Genomic DNA, 24,588 nt, shown 5'->3' with positions numbered 1-24,588 from the left:
AGGGGAGGAAAAAAAACTCAAGGGCTTGTTATGGAGTTCGTGTGAAAGAAACGCGGATTTCCACCCTTCTTTACCAGTTAAACCAGTATCTCTGGATAGAACACACTCAAGTACTGCAACAGGTAGAGTGTCTGAACGCAAACTCCTCCGTGCCTCCTCTGAACATAATCTCCCTTCCCTTCTCTGTCCGTTTACCTCAGTTGAGTTTCCAGACCTTTTGTTCGCTCCTCTTATCACTTGGAAAAAGGTGAACCCTCGTGTTATTTTTATTTTAATCTTTGCTTTAATTGTAGTTTTTACCCTTGTGGTCCCTGATGGCTTCGCACAGTGATACTCTGGTGGTGTTCTTTGGGGCAACAGCTGGTGCAAATGGGGGTAAACTGGGGTCGGATGAGAGGGAAATAATTCTCTTGGTGTGGCAAATTGTGGATCTACATGAAAAAAAGGTATGGACCTTTGTGACTCTTCCGTTGTACGGATTCTTGTGTATCTACCAAGACTGTTTGTGGCATAGTGTCAATCTTTTAGAAGCAGTGTGTTTGACATTTAAAATCAACATGGTGTGTGCGCTAAAGCCGTTTCTCAAGGCTAACGCTAGCTAACGTCGCATCGATTCTGTCTCGTCAACTCACCTTTTACAGGTGTGCTGCCAAAAATGTTCAAACATGAGTGAATGGCCACTCATTTGAGGCAACACACCTTTTTGGTTCGGCATGTCTAAACAACTCTTTATTGACAATTAAGTGCTCTTTGGAATTTTCAGTTGTTTATTTAACTTGACAGTAGTCATTTATTTTTAGTCTGTGTGTGTGGGGTGTTAATTGCTTTTTCTTGTATTTTTGTTTTTGCCCCCCACTCCCCCCCTGTCTAACACACATGTCTTCGCCATGAAATGCCCTAATTCCCATTCAGGTGGGTAAACTTCATAGATATCTTGTCAAGCCAGACACTTTGGAGCTGACAGACCAGTGTAAAGAGGAGACAGGACTGACGCTGGATGACATTGTCAAAGCGGAGCCTCTGGACAAAGCTCTGCAACAGGTGAGTTTAATTCCACTAATTGTCGTGCTGATCCCTGCCTCCACGTTGAATCCCCCTTCGTCCCACTTTAAAATCTAGAACGGACCAGAATTCCTGACTTTGATTTCAATTAAAATAATTGTTTTTTTAGCATCATAATAAGAAAATTTTGAATCTTAATGAAAACAGCTCTCCGCAGACTGAGCGAGATGTTTCAACCCAAGTTTCCACTAAGCCGTAAATTAACGCAAGCGGTGTCGAGTTTCCTCAATGACCTTTTGGAAAAATGGTTCACCCGGATGAGCTATGTGATTTGGTTTGACAGTTTAAACTACTCTGACAGTCTGTAAAAGTTGGAAGGAGCCATAGGTAAAGCCTGGGGTGTCTGCAGATAAGAGGTAGTTGCAGGTCTAGTCTTGTCTTGGCTTGATTTGTGCTGCAGACATCTGGAAGGTGGGGTGTTTACCTGGGACCGCACCTCTGTTAAAGGCTGGAGGACAGAGAGGAGGTGGAGTTTGTCTTGATCTTCATCCACACCACTTTATGACCGAGATGCAAATGTTCGCTGTCCTTTCTCCCATTTCAGGAGTGTTTTTCAAAGAGGTGGTTATGTTGCCAAACATGTTTTTCAAGCAGCATGGGTGCACCTTCTGACCCTTTCAAGCATTTCATATTTTAAATTGAATTCTAAACCTTTGCATTGGGTTTTTATCGTACCACTTCTTCGAATACCATCAGATACATATGTATGTATGTATATATTATTATTATTTTAAATAGCAGGCAATTACTATTGCCAAGTTGGCAAAAAGTGGTAGTATTTGTGTAACAAATGTCACACTGGCTGGAATGTTGCTGAATATTTTCTAGAAAAAATAAAAGGAACCCTCTCAATTGAAGACAGTGAGTTCAAAGTATTTGTTTCATGTGAGTTTCGTGACAGTTTGGAAATTGCTTCTGCCTCGGATAGGCCTTATTTAGATCTCAGTTTCAATGTAGGTTAGTTTGTATGCCGAACCTTCAAATATTAACTCAAGCAATCAGTATGTTCTTTTCATTCCTTTGTCTCCCCATGTATTTTCCTGGTATTTGTTTGTATAACATTGGTTTTACCCTGTGTAATGTAAGTGAGAAATTAGTGGCAGTTTTCCTCGTACTTTTAGTTTCTTGCATTGCCTTTTTTTAAGATTACATGGCCATTCACAGCAGTAAAGGCAAAGAGTTGCAGCCTGTTTTTGCTGCTCTGGATTGATTGATCCATGTGGCCAGTGCCTTGATGTTAATGAAGACTGGGCCTTAAGACACTCTCTGTAACCTCTGCTACAATTTATTGTGATACATTTTATTTAAAAAGACCATTTTGGTTTTATTAGATGTAATCCCTTTTGACTTGTTATGCAGACATGAAGCAAATTATGGGTTTAAGGCATTTTCAACCTTTAAGGTTTTAAAGAAAGTAAACATTGTCAATTTAACAGATCCTGTTTGGGTTGTCACATGTAGTAATGATGGAAGCTGTATAACATTTCTCCACTCCAGTGTTTGAGTTACTCATTTATGCTGTGACACTTTTGCTGTGTTTGCATGTCACACCTTCAGTATATTCTGGGTTCCTGGATCTAAGATGACTTAAGTTTAACTGACGCTAGGCTACTGCTACACAGATATGAATTCTGTTCATTACTCCAGAAACAAAAGTGCCACAAATGTTTAATTGTGCTTCAGGCTGGAGTTAAAAAAATGCATTTCCAACTTCATTTCACATGTGAAAAATGAATAAGTAACTGGAGTAAATAGATGAATAACAAAACAAGCCACAATATATTTTCATTAGCTGGTTTGACAACTTTAAGAAAAACAATCAAGCTCAAAAATATCACCATTGGGCATGATTGGTTATCAACTTTTTTGTCATGTAGTTTTTCAATCATTTGAATTTCATACCATATTAATACCCGTATAGTTGGTGCCACATGACTGGCAGACAAAATAGGTTAATAATAATAATTTAATAGTAATATTGAGTCATTTATCCCTTATTAATCCCCACGGGGAAATTCATTTTCTGCAATTAACCCATCATGGATGAACCATGAGCAGTAGGCTGCTGTCAACCAGCACCAGGGGAGCAGTTAGAGGTTCAGTGTCTTGCTCAACAACACTTTGACACACTAGGAGGTGCCAGGAATTGAACCAAGAATGTTCGGTTCCAAAGACGATTGCTCTATCTCCACCGCCATGCTGCATTGTACGTTAATTACATAATTAAAATTGTATTCATGTTGTTTGACTGAATTCACCCTGAAATTTACCTGGTTGCTTATAAATGGCATGTAGAAATCAAAGCAACACAAAGTTATATTGAATTGTTACAGATCCTTATTTAGGTTTTCCAATTTCTGCTGGTGTGTCTCAGACCACAATAATCAACCACTACTTCCATATAATGAAGATTTTGCTGAATTTGACACCTGAGATTTGTGTCTGTTCGAATAATTGACTGCATGAATTGCACACTACTAGACGAGTTGTTCAAATTGTTTATCTGCATCAATGGCCTTTCACTTTGCACCTGCTTTAATCCTCTCTGATGTAGAATTATATTGCAGCAAGAGAAGATTTGTAGCAATCTGTGGCATACTTGGCATGGTTCTGCATGGCATGTTGACTTAAATACAGTCAACATTATTTACCCCCTCATGAGCTACAAGTTCCGGGACCAAATATATACAGTATACAGCAATTTTTTTTGTCTTAATTCACCCTCAATAACCATAACCAAATCCCTTTTCTTTCACCTAAAAGTTAATATAGCTGGATTAAATATTGTATGAGCTGCATTACATGCAGAAAATGCATAAAGTACTGTGTTAAAGATTTTTCACATATTTTGTGGCCATAATTAAAAACTAGATAAGAAATTTAAACCTATTTCACCATACCTGTTATTGTTTGTCCGTTTCCAAATTTCAGTGTGCTATGGTGTCAGTGTGTTTAGTTTTAGGCACCTAAAAATGTACGACTGCTCTGACACTCCTTGTTGTTATCAGTTTGTCAGCCACCACCCTACCTAACCTCTGCATACAAATAGTCCTGCTTCACTGGAGAACAAACTCTGATAGGGATATGTTCAAAGGCCACCACCTCCGCTCAGTCAGATAGTATAGTCAGACAGAATGTTGCTTTTTAAGTGAACCCTTCAGTATTAATGAGTCGTGTGTGTGTGTGTGTTTATATATATATATATATGTATATATATATATATGTATGTGTGTGTGTGTGTGTGTGTATATATATGTATATACACACACACACATATATATATATATATGTATATATCTATATACACATATAAATATATATAAATATGTGTACGTATCCCCACTCCCACTGTACACAGTGTTGACAGAACACAGCTTCCCCTCCTGACCTGCTGGATGGTGGACCAGAATCTCCTCAATGCCCACCGGAAGTTGTTCTCCATGGTCCTCCCAAACTCCTCCTGCGCCCGAGTTTTTGCCTTGGCAACCACTAAATCTGCATGCCGCTTGGCCTGCCGGTACCTGTCAGCTGCCTTTGGAGCTCCACAGGCCAGAAAGGCCTGATAGGACTCCTTAAGTTCGATGGGATCCCTTACCGCTTGGGTCCACCAATGGGTTTGAGGTTTGCCGCTCCTACAGGCTCTGACTGCCTTACGATCGCAGCTCTGGTCTGCCACCTTGACAATGGAAGCACAGAACAAGGACTATTAAGACTCAATGTCTCCCGCCTCCCTCGGGACGTGGTTGTAGTGCTGCTGATGATTGGAGTTGAAACTCCTTCTGACAGGTACTCTGCTAGACTTTTCCAGCAGACCCTCAGATGTTTGGGTCTGAACGGCATCCTCCCCCACCAGTGACGCCAGATCCCCACCAGTTGGCGATCAGTTGACAATTCCGCCCCTCTCTTCACCAGAGTGTCCAGGACATGCGGCTGCAAGTCCGACAATTCGACCACAAGGTCGATCAAAGAATTGTGCCCTCAGGTGTGTTAGTACCAAGTGCACATATGGACACCTTTATTCCTGAACATGGTGTTCGTTATGGACAATCCATGACTAGCAAAGAAGTCCAATAACAAAACACCGCTCGGGTTCAAATTAAGGTACCTCCCAATCATGCCCTTCCAAGTTGCACTGTCGTTGCTCACGTGAGCATCAAGTCTCCCAGCATAATGAGGAGGTCACTGGTTGGAGCGCTCTCTAGCAGCCCCTCTAGGGACCCCAAGAAGGTTGGGTAAACTGAACTGTTGTTGGTTGCAGAGCCACAAACAGTCAAAACCCATCACTCCACTTGAAGGCAGAGGGAGGCAACCCTCTTGTCCACCGGGCTGAACCCCAATGTGCAGGCGCCCAGACGGGGGGCAGTCAATATGCTTACATCTGCCCGGTGCCTCTCACCGGGGGCAACTCCAGAATAAAAAAAGAACCAAGCCTGTGGCCCAGGCTTGGGGAAACTGAGTCCAATGATTTTCTTCTTTATAGGGGTCGTCTGAGCCACACTTTGTCCCTCATCTAGGACCTGTTTGCCTTGGGTGACCCTACCAGGGGAATAAAGCCCCCAATAACATAGCTTCCAGGATCACTGGGAAACACAAACCCCTCCACCACAGTAAGGTAGCAGCTCACGGAGGGGCTGAATTAGTAGCAAATTTATAGAAAAAAAAAATTCAAACAGAGAATTTGATTTAACAAGGGGCCTTGCTATCATCTATAAGGCTAGAATTTGTAAACAGATGTGTCCCTTATTCATTGTTTTTCTGACACTACAGTACTGCCAGCTCATTGTTCTCCTTTGCTTGGCAGTAAGTAGGTAAAGAGATTGCACACGTATGACCAAACTGGCAGGTGTTATATCTATACATTTAAATGACTAACTGTAGATCTCGCCAGTAAAATTGACATTTAGCTAACCTATATGTTTGTTGCTCTTGATTGTTCTTGACGTTAGGTCCTGTACTAAGCTGTTTTAGTTCAACATTTCTTTTTATGTGGGCTGTTCAGTTGCATTGAACACTTATATATCTCCAAATAAGAAACAGTCGCAATTTGTTGCTATCATTTGCCCTTCTCTTAGTAATCCATCTTTAGTAACACAGGATGTTTGAATGCTGATAGCCCTGGAAGCCCTTTTGTTGTGAATCAATACACCTGTTTGACTGAAACTATTACACTAAAAGATATGAACTTCAGTGCTTAATTTTAGAATATCCAAAACCTCAAGGATGTAGAAAGGGACCTGTATCTTAACAAGGCAAACCACTCATACTCTTTCCTGTTCATGCAGCATTACATGCCCCCCCCCCCTACACACACACACACAAAAGGACACTCAGTACAACTGCAGTAGCAGGACCGGTGTTGTCAGTCAAGTGTTTTCCACATGAGAAACTCTTAACTTGTTTGTCTTGCAGTTAGTGTTTTTGGTCCCCACAAATAATAATCATACTAAAACATTTTCTTCTTGGACATGCTTCAATGAGACTTGTGTGATGTATATATCCTGATAAATTATTTTTTTTGCCTTATGTGTACTTCCAGATATTTATATTCAATGTTTTTTTAAATGTTTTTTCATTTGGTCAGATTTTTTTTTTAATTTTAGTTCTTTTTTTCCCCCCATTTAATGTACTTTATATCTTGCTTTGTGCACCTGACCGCTCACTTGCCTAAACAATAAGACGATTGTGATGCTTCATCTGTCTATTTCAGTTCTTGTGATATGATCCTTATGGAAGTCTGCAAAAGCATTTAATGGTTTAGGTAAATTAACAAGCCAGTATAACTCAAAAGATATTGATTACAGAGGGTTAAACAGTTTTACCCTTGCAATCCACAAAGCATGTAATACAAATGTCCCTAATGTAATGTTTGCATTACATTAGGGGCTGGTTTTCAGGTGTTAGTAGACCCTAATTTTTCAATTAACCCTAATTTTTACCCTTTTCATTGGATTAAGAAACATTCCTGTTCCAACAATCAAATTCAAAGTATCTCTTGAACTTTGCCTTTGTCAGCAGCTGGTTGTAGTTACCAAATGGCCCTGCATTTTACTCCTAGTAGAAACTTGCCCCAACATGCAAAACTGATACTGTCACTGTATGATTATCTGTTATGTGTAGCCAGTAGCCAAGAGAATCTTTTGCATTAGTCAGATTGTCTAAGTGAATCTCAATTGCAGATGCTCAATCTCATTTCACATAGATTCTGACTTTTAGAGTTATGTGTGGAATAAGACGATGAAACAAACTGATCAGTCTAAAACAGCTATTAACACCAATAAAAACTTGGCTCTCTTTTTATATACATAAAATTATTGTCATGAATTATGTTGGTCAAAAAAAAAAATACAAATGCAAAGTTAATCAGAGAATCACAGCTGCTGATTTCAGTTTTTGCATGTTCTGCTTTATCATGGTTATACACCTGAAATAAGGACATCATTTGTCACTTGCCTTTTTTTTCCAATCCACATTATCTAAAGAAAATTAATTTCGGATCTTCTAAATCAGAATGACTTCAGTGTATGTTGAAATGTAACTGATGGTCTTTAACTGTTGATTGTCACCTGCTGCCAACAACACGTTGACACAACACAGTGGATAGGGCCCCTTGTTGGCGGTTGTTATTCATAAAACATGTGCTTATGTGGGAAGTGCTGGTATGTGGGATTTGGTTTCATCACTTTATGTATTGGCAGGTTTAACTTGTGGAGGTTGTTGTCCCCCAAGTTAGAAGTCAACCATCATTTGTGTGCCTGATAAGCACTGTTCTCATTCCTCTCCTTTTGTCTGCTCCCTCACATATTAGGCAAACGCTAAACCTGTTTAACAAGCTATGTTACTGATGACAAACACACTGTTTGGGGAAATCAAACACAACAAAATCTTCAGCTATTTGCCTTCTATATTTGTCGTGATGTGGCTCTTAACATTCAACCCCGAATCAGAAAAAAGGTTTGACAGTATGAAAACCCAACTTACAAATGGTGATTTTTATTTATTGGTTTTTAATTACTTGTATTTGACTGGACTTTATTGTAGACCCTATGATCATGAAGTACTGTTGTGTGTTTCTGGCCAGCCCATTAACATTAATGAAGCGCACATCCAATCTTTTATTCAGGTCTGTCAGCATTTACCTGTTTTTCAGTTGTGTTGCTTTGAAAACCTATGAAATATCAGTGTTATATTTCAAAACTGATAAGCTATTGTTCTCTTACCTGAATTAAATTTTTCCATAAGTTGGGTATTTAGGATTTTAATGTTGAAGGTATTGATGACGGAAACCGCTAAATTGTTTTTTTTTTTTTGTTTTTTTTTTTCTACTGTTACAGTTCCAGCAGTCTGTGGCATCAGAAGTGGAATGCCTTGGCAGAAACTCATACACACTCTGTGTTGACAGCCCCCTAGTCATTCGACAGGCACTCCACCCTGAAGCCTCCAAAAAGGTAATGCTATTTTTTTTTAATTGTTTTAATGGAAATATTTAGAATAAGAATATAGTATTTATTTTTTAACCCAAAATATTTGCAGTGAGATAAATACATGTTTTCTTTTTTGATTGATTATAAGATGGCATACAAATGGTCATAGGTCTACACCCATCTGTGGACCAGTTTTTACAGCAACTTAACTAGGATATGTATATGACCATAGCGGATCTTTTATCAAGGTATTTTCTTAGTCTTCAACATTAATACACCAACCTGATCTTAAAGAAGACAGGGTTCACCATAATATTTTAATTCTATGAAAGTGCTATTGTCAAATGAGGAAAATTGAAGCAGATATTGCTTGATCTTCTCATTACTTTGTCCCCTTGTCTTAAAGCATAGCAAAGATGTCCTTGATGTTTTACTTCAAGAAATAAAAAAACATTTCATGGGATGAAAATGACAACATTCCATCAATTTTAAAATAGTCTTCACCCTATTGTGCAAGTGGTGTCAAATAAATGGTCTCAAGATATATAATGATATTTCATATTAATAATAGCCCCTGAACAGAGGACACCTACCTTTGGGGTGAAAGTGAAATTAACCATCCATTTGTTGAACATGGGTATTTTTCATTCTCAAAGATGGCATGGTATCCTAGTAGTTAGTGCCTCTCTTCAGTAAGATTTTTCTTGATTTGATTCAGACAGGAGCCTCTAATTGATTCAGACTGGAGCCTTTCTGTGCACGGTTTGCATTTTCCCTCATTGTGTTTGTGGGTGTTGTCAGATTCTCTGGTTTCCTCCAAGACTCCAAAAACATGCAGAGGGTTAAGTGAAGAATCCGAATTGTATGAATGTTTCTTTATGTGGCTCTGTGATTGACTGGTGACAAGGTCAAGTTGTACCCATCGTCTTGCCCAAGTACTTGAATTGGCTCCTGCCACTTTTTGTTCCTGAGGTTAGGGATCCCTCCCTTGGTGGTCTAAACAGTTGTATAGACAATGGAATAATAAACTTCAAACAGATTTACTTAAAATGTTACAAAGGTACGGCATTTTGGATGACTGGAAGAACATAGGGTAATTTATAAGAGCGGAGGTAGGAGCACACAGGTAGACTACATCTTAGTCTCAGAGCTGCACTGTGTTTTTGTAGACCTAGAAAAAGCATATGACAGGGTGCAAAGAGAGGAACTCTGGTATTGTATGAGGAAATCTGTAATGGTAGAGAAGTATGTTAGACTGGTGGTGGTATGCTAGCTGTAAGACTACTGTAGGGGTAACGGAGACGTTCAAGGTGGAGGTGGGACTCCATCAGGGATCAGCTCTGAGCCCCTTCTTGTTTGCAGTGTTGATGGACAGGCTGACAGGAATCTCCATTGACCATGATGACATTGTGATCTGTAGTGAGAGCAGGGAACAGGTTGAGGAAAATCCAGAGAGGTGGAGGTATGCGCTGGAAAGGAGAGGAATGAAGGTTGTCTTCTGAATTCAATTTTCATCTCCTGATTTGCCCAACGATGTGTTGTATGTCAGTAACTGGCTGATATAGCACTGAATTCTTTTGCTTTTAATGTCTTTCAGAATCTTGTCCTTCCTGAAAGTTTCTTTTCATTCGTGGATGTGAGGAAAGAGTTTCACAAATGCTGCCCAAATGCCAGTCCTGTGCAGAAGCTCACACTCTCATCCATGCTGGAACGTATCCTTTGTTGGCTATAGATACTGGAGTGTAATAAGTCATACTGTATGTCACAAACATGACTTTTTTTAACTCATAAATTTAACTGAAAATGTAATAAAAAAAACAAACAAACAAAAAAAAACAATTTAGTCATTCACTGATTTTTTTTTTTTTTTGTTTGATTTAGTCAAAGTTAACTTACAGAGAACTAAAAGCATGAAAAATCAAAATACCGGTAACCGACAACTCAAGCCAGCAAGCCCCTTTGACACTATGTGCAGATGTTGGACTTCCTGCTGTGTCAGAGCAGTTGATGGGGGTGAGGGAAGTGAAGAGCATGGTACAGTTGATACTCCGCATCCTGGCTGAGCCCTATAGTAAGTCATTAATCTGTTTTTTTGTTGTTGTTTTTTTCCTTTTTGACTTAAATGAACACTATGTCTTCAAGGTTTTAGAGTATTTGTTGGTTTCCCAGAGTGAAGAGTAAAGAAGGGAAAGAAGTGAAGGGAAAGAAGAGTACCCGGCCCAAATGAAGGCAGCAAACTGTTTTAAAACATTAGTGTTTTAAACCATTCATTTAATACTGGATTATTTTTGTTCATAGAATGAATAATATGGTTCTGTCATTGCTACCGCTGTGTCTTAGAACTTGTCTTGTTTTTGCAATCAACATTGAAGCCTGAGCGTTAACACATGTTTTGTAAAGATTCTATAGATTAAATTTTTTCCATGTAATATGACTCAAATCTGTTAAAAGCATCATAACTTTTTGCACACCTAAATTGATTAGAATCTCTGGTGCTGGATAAGTAAGTTGAAGAACCAAACAGAGAATAAATCAAAAGTTCATATCTAAACAATTCCATCTTTTCCCTGGCAGATGCCTCTGGCTCAATATCCTTTTATAACCAGTAGATTCTTGTCGGATGCAAAAATTAATGCAAAAATATTTTTACTACTTAAGGAAGATGACAATTTGTTTCAGTGGGACAACACTTTCAATTATTATTATTTTTTTTTTTAGATCACACTTTTTCCTGTTTTGAAACCGTGAAGTACAAGTTTGACTCTGGCACGTGGTATGTTTGAGCATTTCAGCTGATATCTTTGTGTGTGTTCTGCCACAACTGTGCCAGGAGTGTTGTTTGTGAATTGTTAACCCCCTTCACCCATATTCAAACCTCAGATCTTGGGCCTCTAGGATTTGATTACAGCTACTATCAGTATGTTATTAAAGCTGTCCAACTTTGCTACGAAGCACTTCCACAACTATCAAAGAGCAGAACACCGAAACACACTGTCTCTGAAGAGCCAAACGCTTATTACCTTGAACAGCCTTGTTACTTGCCTTGTCCTAAACTGATAGTGATAATTTGTTCAAATTAGTATTAAGGATGTAAATTTAAAGACAACATTTTTGAGAAGATTGAAATAACATGTGCCAGCAACTGATTTTAATTTCCATTACTGTAAGACTCACCTTTTTTTCATTTGGGGCAGCAGTAAAACAGAGCCAGTGGACAGTGAGACAGTCATCCGAGCAAGAGGGCTTCCATGGCAGTCCTCAGACCAAGACATTGCTCGCTTCTTTAAAGGCCTCAATATTGCCAAGTATGTCAGCATTTTATTGTACAACGTGTGAATATAGGTCAGTTGCATCTTTACATTTTTTCCATTTTGTAGCTATACACTTATTTTTCATTTTTGTAATTGACATTTTTAAAAGGCACGGTGTAACCTTCCAGTTATAAGGTTACTGTGTTCAGTGTAGATTTTATTATGCAGGTAAATGTAAACTTGTTTGAATTGTTGGATAACTGCAGACCATGTAAGTTAACTGGCATTCAAAGAAGTTGGCTGCTGAACTTGGAAATTACACCTCATTGTGACCCAATGTTTTCTCCCTTAATTGAAACACCTGTATCTCTGACCTTGTGTTTCAGGGGTGGTGTGGCCCTGTGTCTGAATGCTCAAGGCAGACGAAATGGCGAGGCATTAGTTCGCTTTGTCAATTCTGAACAAAGGGACCTGGCACTGGAGCGCCATAAGCATCACATGGGCAACCGCTACATTGAGGTTGATAGAGCTTTTTCTTCTTGTTTACTCATGATTATGATGAATAGTTATCATACACAAGTCACCTTCAATTTAAAAATATGCATGTTAAAAAAATCTCAATCCTTTTTATCAGACTAAATTAAATCATATCAGGGCCAGAATACTGTCTAAGGTGCAGTTTTAGTTGTTTTTTTTCCCCCCTAATGAGACAGTAAACAAGGTCCAGGATCTCACATCAAGGTTGTGAATCAGACAAACTTAGGTTATGAACTCCTCATGAAACCCCCTCTGTTATTTACTCTTGAGCAGTCATGACTGGCACGCCAATACTATTTTACCTTAAAGGTAGGCTTTTCTTCTGTCGTAAGAATTTGACATATCATGGAGTAAGTTCACCTCTTTCTTGCTCCAGGCAGGAAATTTGGTCTGTGAGGTACCTCTCACAAATGTCAAAGAACTGGAGCTAATTATTTTGAAATTAATTTTCAGCAAAAGAAAAAAAAAATTCTTATAGGATATTCTTATGCCCTTGTTCTTTTCATTGTCAGGTTTGGTGATTTCTTAATTTCACTTTAAAGTGTGATGTATCCTAAGACTTTTAAATGTCTGTACTGATCTTGTGACTTCAGTGGACAGCCTTGTCCGAGATGCTCTTATGTTATGGAAAGAAAACAACCCTGAAGAAAAAGCAACGACTCTATAAGTGTCATCATTTAGTTGGCTCTATGAGAATTTAGAATTACTTGGGCCATCGATCAGTCAAACTCTGGTAACACAACGGTGCTTTAAGCAAAAGAGTTTTTAGCTTGCTCTATGAACTTAACAGACAGCCATTTAGTGAAAACTGCCATCTGATGACTTGCTACTGGGAGTGGAGTGATTGACCGTTTCCATCTGAAGAGAGCTAGCAGAACCAAATTCCAATCTCTATTTTGCAGATATCATGATTCAAGTCATGATTGCCTGCCAGCCAAGGTAGTTCTGGTGTAAAATACCTTTTTCGGAACAGCAAGAGGGATGTTTCACTTTGTACTACAATCTCTGTTGAAATTTGTTTAGTGTATTACAACTGTTCTTACTCTTATTCTAACATTATGATTAGTTTAAATTTTTCATCTGTGTCAGTCTAACATGAAATTTTCTTTCCCCTTATCAGGTCTATAAGGCCACAGGAGAGGAATTTCTCAAGATTGCTGGAGGTCAGATTTCATGTTTTTTTCCTCTTTCACGGTGTGCTTGAAGAGTCATTCTGAAAAGCTTTCTGTTTGTGTAACAGTCTTCTATTTCATGACTTTCTGCATCTTTGAGAAAAAACAAGACCCTCCCACATCTGTAGAGAGAGCAAGTCTTAGGTAACTGTTCAAGAAGGAATCTCACTTGTGCCCTGGTCTCTATTACCTGAGTCCATGCTTCATCCTAGGGACTCACAGCTTATCTTGGACTAATAAAAGGTGCTTTGTGTGAAGATGCCCCCCATACCTTCCTCACCTCATTGTCCCCAGTCCAACCCTCAGAGGCCAGCTAGAAAGAAATTTTAGTCTTGGCTAACAACACCTCACCTGTTCAGTTCAGCCTTTAGGTACATTCCCCTAAGGGAGAGAGGCTGATGGCCAATGAAAGGACCAGTTCAATGCTGATTGAAAGGGGGTGTGAAGAGACAATGCAAAGCCTTGGGCTTCTGGATCATGGAGCAGGCTGTCGCAGTAACACTGAACAGAAAAGGCTGAAATAGAAACACACTTGGTGTAGATAACTTCCAGTACTGACTAGTCTGACAATGGACTTTACTCAGAATGAGTTAAGATCAATACAGATTGATAGTGCATTGGACTTTAAGCAAATAGTTGAAGCACAAAAGACAAACCACTTAAAAAACAGCAGCACACAGTAAGATTAACGGTTTGAATTCAAAGGTACAATTTTAAATTCCAATGTGTTTAGAATGGAAGATCTTTATTGACCTTTTGGCATTGAATGAATTTAATTGCGATGCCCTGGATATTAGTCCACAAACAGTCATTAAACTGTATTTCAACACTGTTTATCAAACACACCAAAGGCATGCATAGCTTGTCATGTCTAGTGGGGTCATTTAAAAGAAGTGTGCAATCTATGTAGGTTGCAGCTGTACTCTTGTGAGACATTTTGTCAACCATCGAAGACCCCTTCAAAACATACATCCTTGTTCGTTTCATCCCAGTGGAAAGTCAAAGTGCTGAATTTAGAAAGCAAATATCAAAGGAGGAAAGCAATTGAGTTAAACCATTTAAAGCACACAGAATAATACAGACAATAAAATTTATTTGATAGATATCTCATTAATGCAAATAGCATTTAGCACCTAGCATATTCCGAGTATGAGCTCATTCCAATTATTAGATGGATAATTGCTGATGATCACATTCCTATGTGGTCTGGTTTCTCATTATATGATTTAACCCATAGAAATTATGGCAAAGCCAAGTCTGAAAAAGTCCACCAGTAAGCACGATTGTTTTCCTTTTTTGCTGCAGAAATATTTACCCATTTGCTTCATATAATATCATTCCTGTCCTCTGCTACAGGCACATCAAATGAGGTGGCCCAGTTTCTGTCCAAAGAGAACCAGGTGATAATCCGAATGCGGGGATTGCCATTCACAGCTACACCGCAGGAGGTGTTGGACTTCCTTGGTCCCGACAGCCCAGTCACAGATGGGTCAGAGGGTCTGCTATTTGTCAAGTACCCTGATGGACGACCTACAGGCGATGCCTTTGTGCTCTTCTCCTGTGATGAGTATGCCCAGAATGCCATGAAGAAGCACAGACAGATTCTTGGGAAGCGATACATAGAATTATTTCGTAGCACTGCAGCTGAGGTGCAACAGGTAATTCTAACAAAACATGATATGACCACTGTCGGCCACATTCTGATGATAAAATAAAAATGGTTGTAACTATCTAAACTAATTGAAAGCAAGTTTTATTTTAGTGTCATAAATAACATGACAGGAACCTTTGAGTAAAGTAATAAAGGAATAATTTTCTGTTTGAGACACAAATAAGGTTCACAAGAACCGCTTCCTTGACTGGATTTGTTCCAGCCAATAGCTGTCATGATATCAAAGCATGAACAAATGGACAAAAGTAAGAACGTTAGTGATAAAATGTTCATGACGTTCAGTAAATCACATAATGGACAGAATGTCTGGTTAAAACTCACTCCGAGAAACTTCTGCATGGGTTGACTGACAAGTATTTTTGGTCAGTGTATTTCATTTTTCTTGCAGAATATATTTTATCTCTTCAACCATGGTCAGTGATGTTTTCAAATAGTTTGAAAATTTTGATTGAGTATATGCATCATTAAGTTTGGACTGGACTGTGGATTTTTTTTTTTTTTTATCCAAAATTGAGGATTCATGTTGATTGATTTCATATTTGTTTTTTGCCTCTCGTCTTGCTAGGTCTTGAACCGGTACATGTCCACCCCTCTAATATCTACGCTGCCCCCTTCACCCATCGTCCCAGTCCTTGCCACGCCACCCTTCCTTCCAACTGCCAGTAGCACTCGTGACTGTGTGCGCCTTCGTGGTCTGCCTTACACTGCTGGAATTGAAGACATCCTTGAATTCATGGGGGAGCACACCGTTGACATCAAACCCCATGGAGTCCACATGGTCCTTAATCAGCAGGTAAGAGTTCTGGCACATGTTATGCATAAAGCTGAATATCTTGATCTGGCATGCAGTATGAATTGACTAAAGAATTATTTGGCACAATAACTTGATTAGATTATCTCCTTTTTTTATGTCTCCACATTTGGGTAAATCCATAATGTAATTGTGCCATTCCAATATTCAATTTTTTTTTCCACTTTGCCAAAAATGTACACTTTTAACCTAAAACGAGGTGATGAGAATGCAACAGCCTTCGCTCAATGAGTCAATGATGCAATTTTTTTTCACCTACTATCAGCCAATGAAAATAGTGATATGATGACGATAGATCACGCTTTTCTGATTATTGGTTGAGAAATACAACTACAAGTCTTAAACTATAGGTAAATAAATAAATAAATGTCATACTTTAAATTTGGAGAGAGTGCATAAACTTACCTGACCAGATGTTTTTAATTATAGCATACAAACAGTTTTTTTTTTTTTTCCTTTCTGACATTGCAGGGACGTCCCTCCGGTGATTCCTTCATTCAGATGAAGTCACCTGATAAGGCATTTATGGTTGCTCAGAAATGCCATAAAAAGACTATGAAGGATCGGTATGTAGAGGTGTTCCAGTGCTCTACAGAGGAGATGAGCATTGTCCTGATGGGAGGAACCCTGAATCGAAGTGGTCTGTCACCTCCACCGTGCAAACTGCCTTGTAAGAGAATTTCAGCTTATTTTTGCCCTTGTATTTGGTATTATTTAAACTGATCATCAACTGATGTTTAATTATTTTGTTTAAACCACATTTAAGTTTTCAGTGTTTTCTAATGAATAACTATATGCAAAAGACAGCAGCTTTACTTTTTGAATATCTTTCCTAAAAATATGTTTGACTTCAATTTTAACACATATTTCACACTTCATTCTAACATTGTGGGAGTCCTCTACATACAAGATCAGTAATGCTGTATGTCATGCTGTTCCCTTGTTTGCTCTGACCGGAGGCCCTCAGCCTGGCACTGATCCAGACTGTATTTATGTAAACATGTCCATAATGGCATTTGTGATTATTTTAGTAGCAAACAGAACAACCTGACTTATCCAGTATTTATTTTAAATTAAAATAATTGGACATGCAAGTTTTTCTATTGTTACTTTATAGAAGAGAAAAATCCTTTGTAGGTCAATGGGGTTGAGCTTGGGATTCATATCACCTCTACCTACTTAAAAGTGTAAGATACAAACTGCCAAGGCTTTGTTGTGGGTGCTTTTTGTTATTTGACGACTCTTAATCCATATTGATAGGCAATATTAACAGTCTGAAAGGAGCTTAAGCTTTCATAATGGGTGTGATCATTATGCTATTATAAAAGTGCATATACATTAGATTATCAAATTTGTAACACTGTTTATGACATTTTATTCTTCATCAGTGATCTGTCATCCAGATTTGTTGGCCTTTGTTGGAGAGAGAAAAAGCAAACACACCCTCATGCCTTTTCGGGGTTATACAATGAATTAGTAGCAATCTTGTGTTTGAATTAAGGACTGCCTTTCATTTCATCCTTAGATGAAATGAAAGGATTTGGATTTTTGAAATTCAAACATTTATTTCAACAAACACCTGAATTACACAAATTCCGAGCTTTAATTGCCTCTTGTATGATATGTGATATAACATCTGTGGTCATTCCACTCAGAGAGGCTTCTTCTGAGGTCCATTTACATTTTTTTGACCTCATATACTGTGACAAAACCTTTACTCTTACCTGCTTTTCGTGGCTGTAGAGTTTCTTTTTCCTGGGTGCCTACGCACAACCCCTTCAGCAAAGAAGAGGTACCTCACTAAAATTGTGTTTAATAATTGTTATATATTTTTGGAAATCATGTGAAAAAAAACACTTGGCTCATTTGTCTGGACTGTTGTGTGTCAGTGAGAAGTTTTGAATAATTTCTCCTTGTCCTCCATAGGTCTGTCTCCCCCAACAGCCTATGCTGCCTTTCCCACCCCGCCCGCAATTCTATCAGAGGCAGCGCTCTACCAGCCCCCCCTGCTGGCTGCTCCCAGACCTCATCAGACCGCCACACACAGCCCCGCTCACTCTCTGGCTTACTTCCCTCCTCAGCCACAGCTCTATATGAACCTAAACTACACTGCTTATTACCCTAGGTCAGCACATCAGCTCTAAATAACCACAGAGACAGTGGAAAAAACAAAGATGTTTATCAAACTGACTGTCCTCCAATCCTCCTCCCAAGTCACCTGCCATCGTTTGTCTTTTCAGCCCCCCAGTTTCTCCCTCCACAGTAAGCTACTTCACTGCTCCACCTGGGGTTGCAGCAGTCGCCGCCCAACCACATCCTGCTGCAGCTGCTGCGTCCCCTGTGCTGCCGCAGCCTGGAGCCTTAGTCAGGATGCAGGGCCTTCCCTATAACACTGGAGTCAAGGACGTCCTCAACTTTTTCCAGGGATATCCGGTCAGTATATTCAGCACTGACATGAACATAGACATACAACAATTTTTATATCCAAACATCTATGTTTTCAGGGATGTAGAGGTAATTCTTTTAAAACTTGACACTAAATTGAATTTTAAAGTAGCACCTCAAAGTTTCCTTGTGGTGTGTGGTATTTTTTGAAATTAACCCATTCCATTGCACCACCGTCCTAAAGGCCCAGTTCTTTCCATTGCAACATCTCATCATTGTGGTTCAATTAAGGGACATGTGTGCACTTGTGCTCTTCCCCTCACTTTTTTGCTTCTCAAATTGTTTTGCTGACAGTGATAATTTTATGGAACTCTCTGAAGCAGGTATGAACCCTGAGAGGTGTTGCCTCTAGAGTCTGGAAGGGTGTGGGCTTGAGGTGGAGGGGTTGTGTTGCTGTGGCCCAGCACTTTTGTCTGCTTGTGGTTTTACTAAGTAATGTTCCAAGTTACCTTTTACCGTAAGCATGAGTGGATGAAAAAAAAATTGGGGTGAGGTGTTTTAACAATACATTGTTACATTTGTGTCTATAATCCATGATAAAATGTGCATTTGTTTTCTTAGTCTAAAAATATTTTAAGTAACTGAACCCATAACTGTTATCCCTACCATATGACTCCCCAGCAAAAGCCAAGCTGCTATGTGTTTGTGTGTTTTTTACTTGTGCAATTGCGTGCCGCTCCAGCGTTCTCCGTGCAAAGCAAAAAAAAAAACAAAAAACACACAAACACAAAAATCGACATGAACGTAACAGCCGCATGTGGCTTGGGAGCCACAGGTTGGCCAGGCCTGATTTAGAGGACAATCTCATCGCACTTCGTGGAGTCAAAAATGAATATCACATTCTTAATAGCTGTTATTTTTTGAGAATGGTAGCTTTCTAAGGAACTTTGCTCATTAAATGGCGTGTGCGTGTGTGTCTGTTACCAAATGCATGTATGTCTTTTGGGGATTAAAGCGGACTCCACTTCTGACTGTTGGCTGAACCACAGTAATTGTATCCTTAATAGAGTGAGTTTGGTTTTTTTCGGGCTACATTAGTGTCTCTCACACTGGCCCCAGGTGAGAAAACGATTGAGATACCAGCAGTAGTGTCTTTTTTCCTCACAATCCCATGACTTATCATGCTTTGTGGGCCTGATGAAGCCTGCACAAGCTGTCTTTATGAAATGTGTGTCCTTTAACTTCATAAATTTTTAACAACTTGAAAGCTTAAATAATTGTACCTTTTATGTTCCAAAACTGTGTACTGTCACCCTGACTATCCGTTCATATCATGCTATCTGTAGTACGCCTCTGATGAATACAGCGGTGTGGTTCAGATGAGTGAACAGGCCAGGAGTCTGATTCAGCCCAAAGAATGGCTCTGTCTTTAGGGACTCACCCCAAGGTAAGAAGAGCTTCCAATTCAAAGAACCAGAATGGACAGAAATGGCATTTCCTTGAAAACCATTAATTCTATATATTTTATGATTTGACACCAAATAGAACTAAAATGATGTAACTTGGAGTAGAAACGCCCTTTCTAGTCATCAAGGTTCTAAGCTCTTGACCAGCATGTCCGCTTGCATGCTTCCCAACCGAATCGTAACTTCAGTTCTCCTGGTTGCACTTTTACGAGTGCTGAACTTCTTTTGCGATTGACACTTATGCTTAAGTAGATGAACTGTGAAATCTCACCCTTTGGTTTGATTTTTCTGAATTGACTTTGCCTATGGTGGTAGTGGTATTCCAATCATAACATAGCCAAATGGTGAAGGAAACCTTTTTCTTTTTTTCATATATAAACATTTTCTAAATATTTTTCAATCAAATGGATCATTATACAAAAACAACCTCAAGATGTGTTTTAGTTGTGCGATTAGCAAATTCTCTGTGCTGAGAATTGTTGGGTAGAATCTGCCTTCTTCATTCTGTCCATGACCTCTAACAGCAGTTTCAAGACGCCACTGTGGAATGGGGTTTCAGGAAGTTAGTCTATGTGTTGCATCATTCTCCGTTCTGGCAAACCTTTTTGAGGTTTAAGCAAAAATAATTCTATACTCAGATAACATTTACTGACAAAGTGGGACAACTGAAAAGCACCAAAAAATACTTGGTCCTAAAGCAGTAGGAAATACAGCCTGGAAACCACCATCTCTTTGTAGTTGCCATTGTTTTGGTTTCACCTCTGAGAGCAGCCCACTCTGCTCACGTTTATTCAGTCTACTTATGCTCTGACGGAGAAATAACATTTCAATCGTTTCATGATAACCTGTAAGTGTATAAGTTGTAATATGGTTTGTGCAATTTGGGGTACTTTTTTTGGTGATTCAGTCTCTTTTCAGTTACCTTTTGACAGTCTTGTCTGTGGAGGTTATCAGTCATTCAGGTCATGATGAATTCTTGTTGAAATCTTGTGGCAACTGGTCTTGAATTTCTTCACTTGAAGACATTTCCCCCCTCATCCGAGAGGCTTCTCAAGTTCTAATGACCTGTGAGGAGTTTCTGAATATAACACTTATATTTGCCACAACAAGATTTTGACGAGAACTTTGATACCTCCTGAGTATATGTTTTAGAAAAAAGTAGGTTCTCATTTGTCCTGGTTTAGAAGTGTGTGTGTGTGTGTGTGTGTGCGCGCGCGTGGCCTGTCATGTAACATAACTTTTCGCATATTGTTATGATGGAAGCAAGTTTCAAGACTTTTCATGTACTTCAGAATTGTCCATATCAAAATCTGACTAAATGTAGAGTTTGTTAGCGCCGACTCAGCACTCCTTCTCACACTTGCTCTCCTCATGACATTGGTTTTAGAAGCATATTGTGCTCCATCAGCTGACCTCACCTGCGCTATTCTGCTCTTTTGCTCGCTTTGTGCTGCTGTTTTGTATCTGCATTGTCTTCATCTTTCATTCAAATTTTAACACAACGCAAAGCTCACTAACATTTTAACTAACATGGTTAACAAACCACTTCATGACACTCTGGGACAACACAAACTTTTTTACATTCTGCTGAAAGCTTTGGCAGAGTGAATTTTGACAGTAGATTCTTGAAAGTGATGACCATAATCTAACTGGGCTGTGTCCACCATGTGGTGCAAGCATTAAGCCAAATTTTTGCCTTCTGTACAATGTAGTCATTTTCAGCTCGGGCTTCTTTCCTCGCTTTTAGTCTGTATCTCACTTTGGAAAACCTACGGCTTTACCTCATCAGACCTCTATTGCATCTAGCCTGTTACCATGGTGACCACTATTGTGCCAGCCAAGGGAAAACACAGGCAGAAACTTGCTCTTGGGCTTATAAGATATTGGGACACTCTCCTTACATGGGTCCTGGACACAAACATGTCAGAACCACCCTTGACATGTTCAGCTAATCTTTACTTCAAGAATGTTTTGGGAGCCTCTGATGAGGTCATGTTATGGAAATTACAATTTGATTCTCTTTTTGTTACCCAGAACCTTAAGTAGCCTACTGTACGCTGCCAGTACAGAAGTAAAGTGTACTTCTACAACATGTTCTAGTTTTCGATATTGTAGTGAGTTATGTTAATCTACAACTGTTATGTCTAAGGATGGAATTTTTTTTCTTTTTAAATCCATGCTTGATCAAAATCTCATTTTCTATAGCAGCAGTGCAGGTAGACTAATATTTTATAATTGGTGGATGATTACAAAAGGAGAATGCGTTTAGCAAATTCTGTCACTTGCAGAGTGATACTTCTAAACACTATCCAGTGGGTTGCAATTTTAGAGATGTACTTTTTTCTATTTTGTAGGAGTTTAAAGTTTATAAAATATGTAAAAATGCCTGCAATGAATTACCTCAACATTACTGAGAAAACCTCTATCGTTTAATCTGATACTTTGACTTTTTGAGTTTCTCTCAAGTTTTATTGTTGTCAAAATCCTATTTCACTATTTTTCATGAACCAGTTGTGTCTTTGTGTCTTCAACTTTTATTTTTATTTTTTAAACACTGAATACAGTTACTGTTGCCCCAAAGAAACTTATTATGCTCCTACAAATGTGCTTCTCCTTCTTTTTCTTTGGTGAGGACATGAAGGGAATTCATCCTTAAATCTTTTTCTTTCTTGAACTAGTTTGAGATTAACAGTCTCGCTTGAGCAGCTCCTTGAACATTTAAATGAAAATAAATTCCTGTTGTCTGTTTATGTTTTTTGGTGTTTTTTTTTTTTTTTCTCCAGTTGCAGCCTGAAGCCATTCTCATTTTGTACAACTTCAGTGGCCAGTGCAGCGGCGAGGCCTTGATCACATTCCCTAGTGAAGAGATCGCCAGGCAAGCTGTGGCAGAACGCTCCAACCATCCTTTCTATGGCCAGCAGGTCCGCTTGATGTTCTGTAGCTGATCACGAGTCCTCCATCTGTCCTCATCCTCCTTCAGTTTGACACCCACCAGGAGAGCACTCGATTTCATAGAATCAGCTTTTACCCCTCCAGAGCAGGTCCCAGGAAATCCCAGTGAATCTGCAGTTGAAAATCCCCCCCTGTCTTCCATGTTCCTTCTCTTACTACTAACTTGACACTGCTGGCCTCAACACTCCTGAAGTTGCTGCTGGAGCTCAGTATCATTGCCATGTCAGCTTCCCCTTTCATATCCTATGAAGCACCTGGCTACAAACTTAGTGTTGGGCCAATGATTCTGCATGTAATGCATAACTTTATGTCTAAACCTTTCCATTCTTAATGGTTGCGAATACAAGATGTGGAGCCTATCAAACCCTGCATCAATTGCTCTGCACAGCCAGATCTGCATGTATATTTATATAGGCTATGCATAATATTTTTCTCAGAATTCTGTACAGTTGATCCTGGAATGCTTGAGGCTGCTTCCATCTTGTAAAAGATTTGCCACACACTTTAATGTTTTCATTTCCAACGCTTCCCGCATCTCCTCAACATATTTTTATGATTATCTGGTGTTAGCGCAATGCAAACACAGGTGTGTGTGCGTGTGTGTGCGTGTGTGTGCGCGTGTGTGCGCGTGTGTGCGCGTGTGTGCGCGCGTGTGCGCGCGTGTTCGCTCATTAATTTGATGGCCTCCAGAAGCAGTGCCATTTGGAACAGCCATAGAGTCGGACTACTGGAATAACTACACATCTACTGTAATGCATCAATTTGATCTCACCTTGAGATGAAAAACTGTTAAAATGTTGTTGAGTCAAAACCTAACTGGATGATTGTAGACCACTGTCTTTCTTCAGTATAGTCCAACAATGTACCCCATCAAATCTATCTTTAATCAGATATCTTTGAAGTATCAGTTAGCGGCCTCTGAGTCTTACTTTATCTTGTTTTCTCCAGAATACTGTGTAAAACCTCCTGAGACATGCCTACTTACTTGCATCCTAGTATTTGTTGTTGTTGTTGTTGTTAAATGTGCCTACACTACCCCAAGTGCAACACAGGCCCAAATGAGCCTTAATAAACCTCTGTTGGCAGAGGAGAAATTTGTTTTTGTTGCAGTTTGTCAACTATGGCAGTAAGAATTTAGAGTTGTGTATATGACAGCAGACAATAAAAATAGTGACACTGAGCCGCATTGTCTTTCGTTTCATTTAGACAGGAGACATGAGAGACACTGAAAATCTGACATGTTTTTTGTGCAACCTTGCTGATGTAGTAAATGTAGAAAATCTTTTTTCTGAGAATTTTGATTATAATGTCTTCAATTTGAGCTACTGGATAAAAGAAAACATTATCCCCAAAATGCACATTTAAAAGTATGACTGGTATAATGCACACTGCATTCAATTTGAAATTAAATTCATCACTGACAAACGCAAGTAAAAGTACCTCATCATTAAAGTGATTTAATTTAGATGATTTAGAAGCCATATTCAAATTTAACAGGTGTGAAAATAGAAGAAAATATAGGCATAAGTGAAAAACTACATTGTATGAAATCATCTGACAATGAAAGAAAACCTGAAAAATCCAGTGTGAATCTTCAGGCAAAGTACATTTACCTTGCAGTTTCTCTTCAGTGTTCTGCATATACCCTCTACCTTGTCTGCTCATAAGGCTCAAAGGCAGGTTCATCAGCCAGTTTGCCTTAAATCTGATAATCCAGTTTATCCTTTTGAATCCACTACAATGCCCTGCCACCTCTTTCCCGCCAACCTCTGTAAACCATGAAAATGTTGACTAAGGGCCTTTTCCATCTATGTTCCAAAAATGAAGCTGATATTTTTCAGTCAATTTTGTTCTCAATT

At 39.1% G+C, this 24,588-nt stretch overlaps 1 protein-coding gene across 5 annotated transcripts; it reads left to right on the top strand.

Annotated features, from left to right (window-relative positions):
* On the top strand, positions 1–23,909 carry esrp2 (epithelial splicing regulatory protein 2). 5 transcript variants are annotated; one of them, XM_086174606.1, is made up of 16 exons: positions 1–122; positions 294–446; positions 913–1,041; positions 8,394–8,507; positions 10,081–10,195; positions 10,459–10,554; positions 11,202–11,256; positions 11,678–11,788; positions 12,121–12,253; positions 13,392–13,434; positions 14,800–15,101; positions 15,681–15,908; positions 16,398–16,596; positions 17,853–18,051; positions 18,167–18,359; positions 22,561–23,909. In XM_086174606.1, the coding sequence occupies exons 2-16, from the start codon at positions 315–317 to the stop codon at positions 22,720–22,722; spliced, it is 2,211 nt and encodes a 736-aa protein (XP_086030732.1). In that variant the 5' UTR covers positions 1–122; positions 294–314; the 3' UTR covers positions 22,723–23,909. The 5 variants fall into 5 exon arrangements, with proteins under 5 accessions (XP_086030732.1, XP_086030737.1, XP_086030736.1 ...); XM_086174611.1 differs by lacking the exon at positions 1–122 and adding an exon at positions 19,658–19,758 and having other exon boundaries at positions 137–446; positions 11,681–11,788; XM_086174610.1 differs by lacking the exon at positions 1–122 and adding an exon at positions 19,658–19,758 and having other exon boundaries at positions 137–446.
* Positions 23,910–24,588: the final 679 nt, after the last annotated feature.

The sequence above is a fragment of the Fistularia commersonii genome, chromosome 27 (assembly GCF_037954325.1).
Source record: "Fistularia commersonii isolate RoL2024-O1a breed Wild chromosome 27, RoL_Fcom_v1.0, whole genome shotgun sequence".
Lineage (NCBI taxonomy): Eukaryota > Metazoa > Chordata > Actinopteri > Syngnathiformes > Fistulariidae > Fistularia > Fistularia commersonii.
This window is presented reverse-complemented; position numbering and strand designations above follow the sequence as displayed.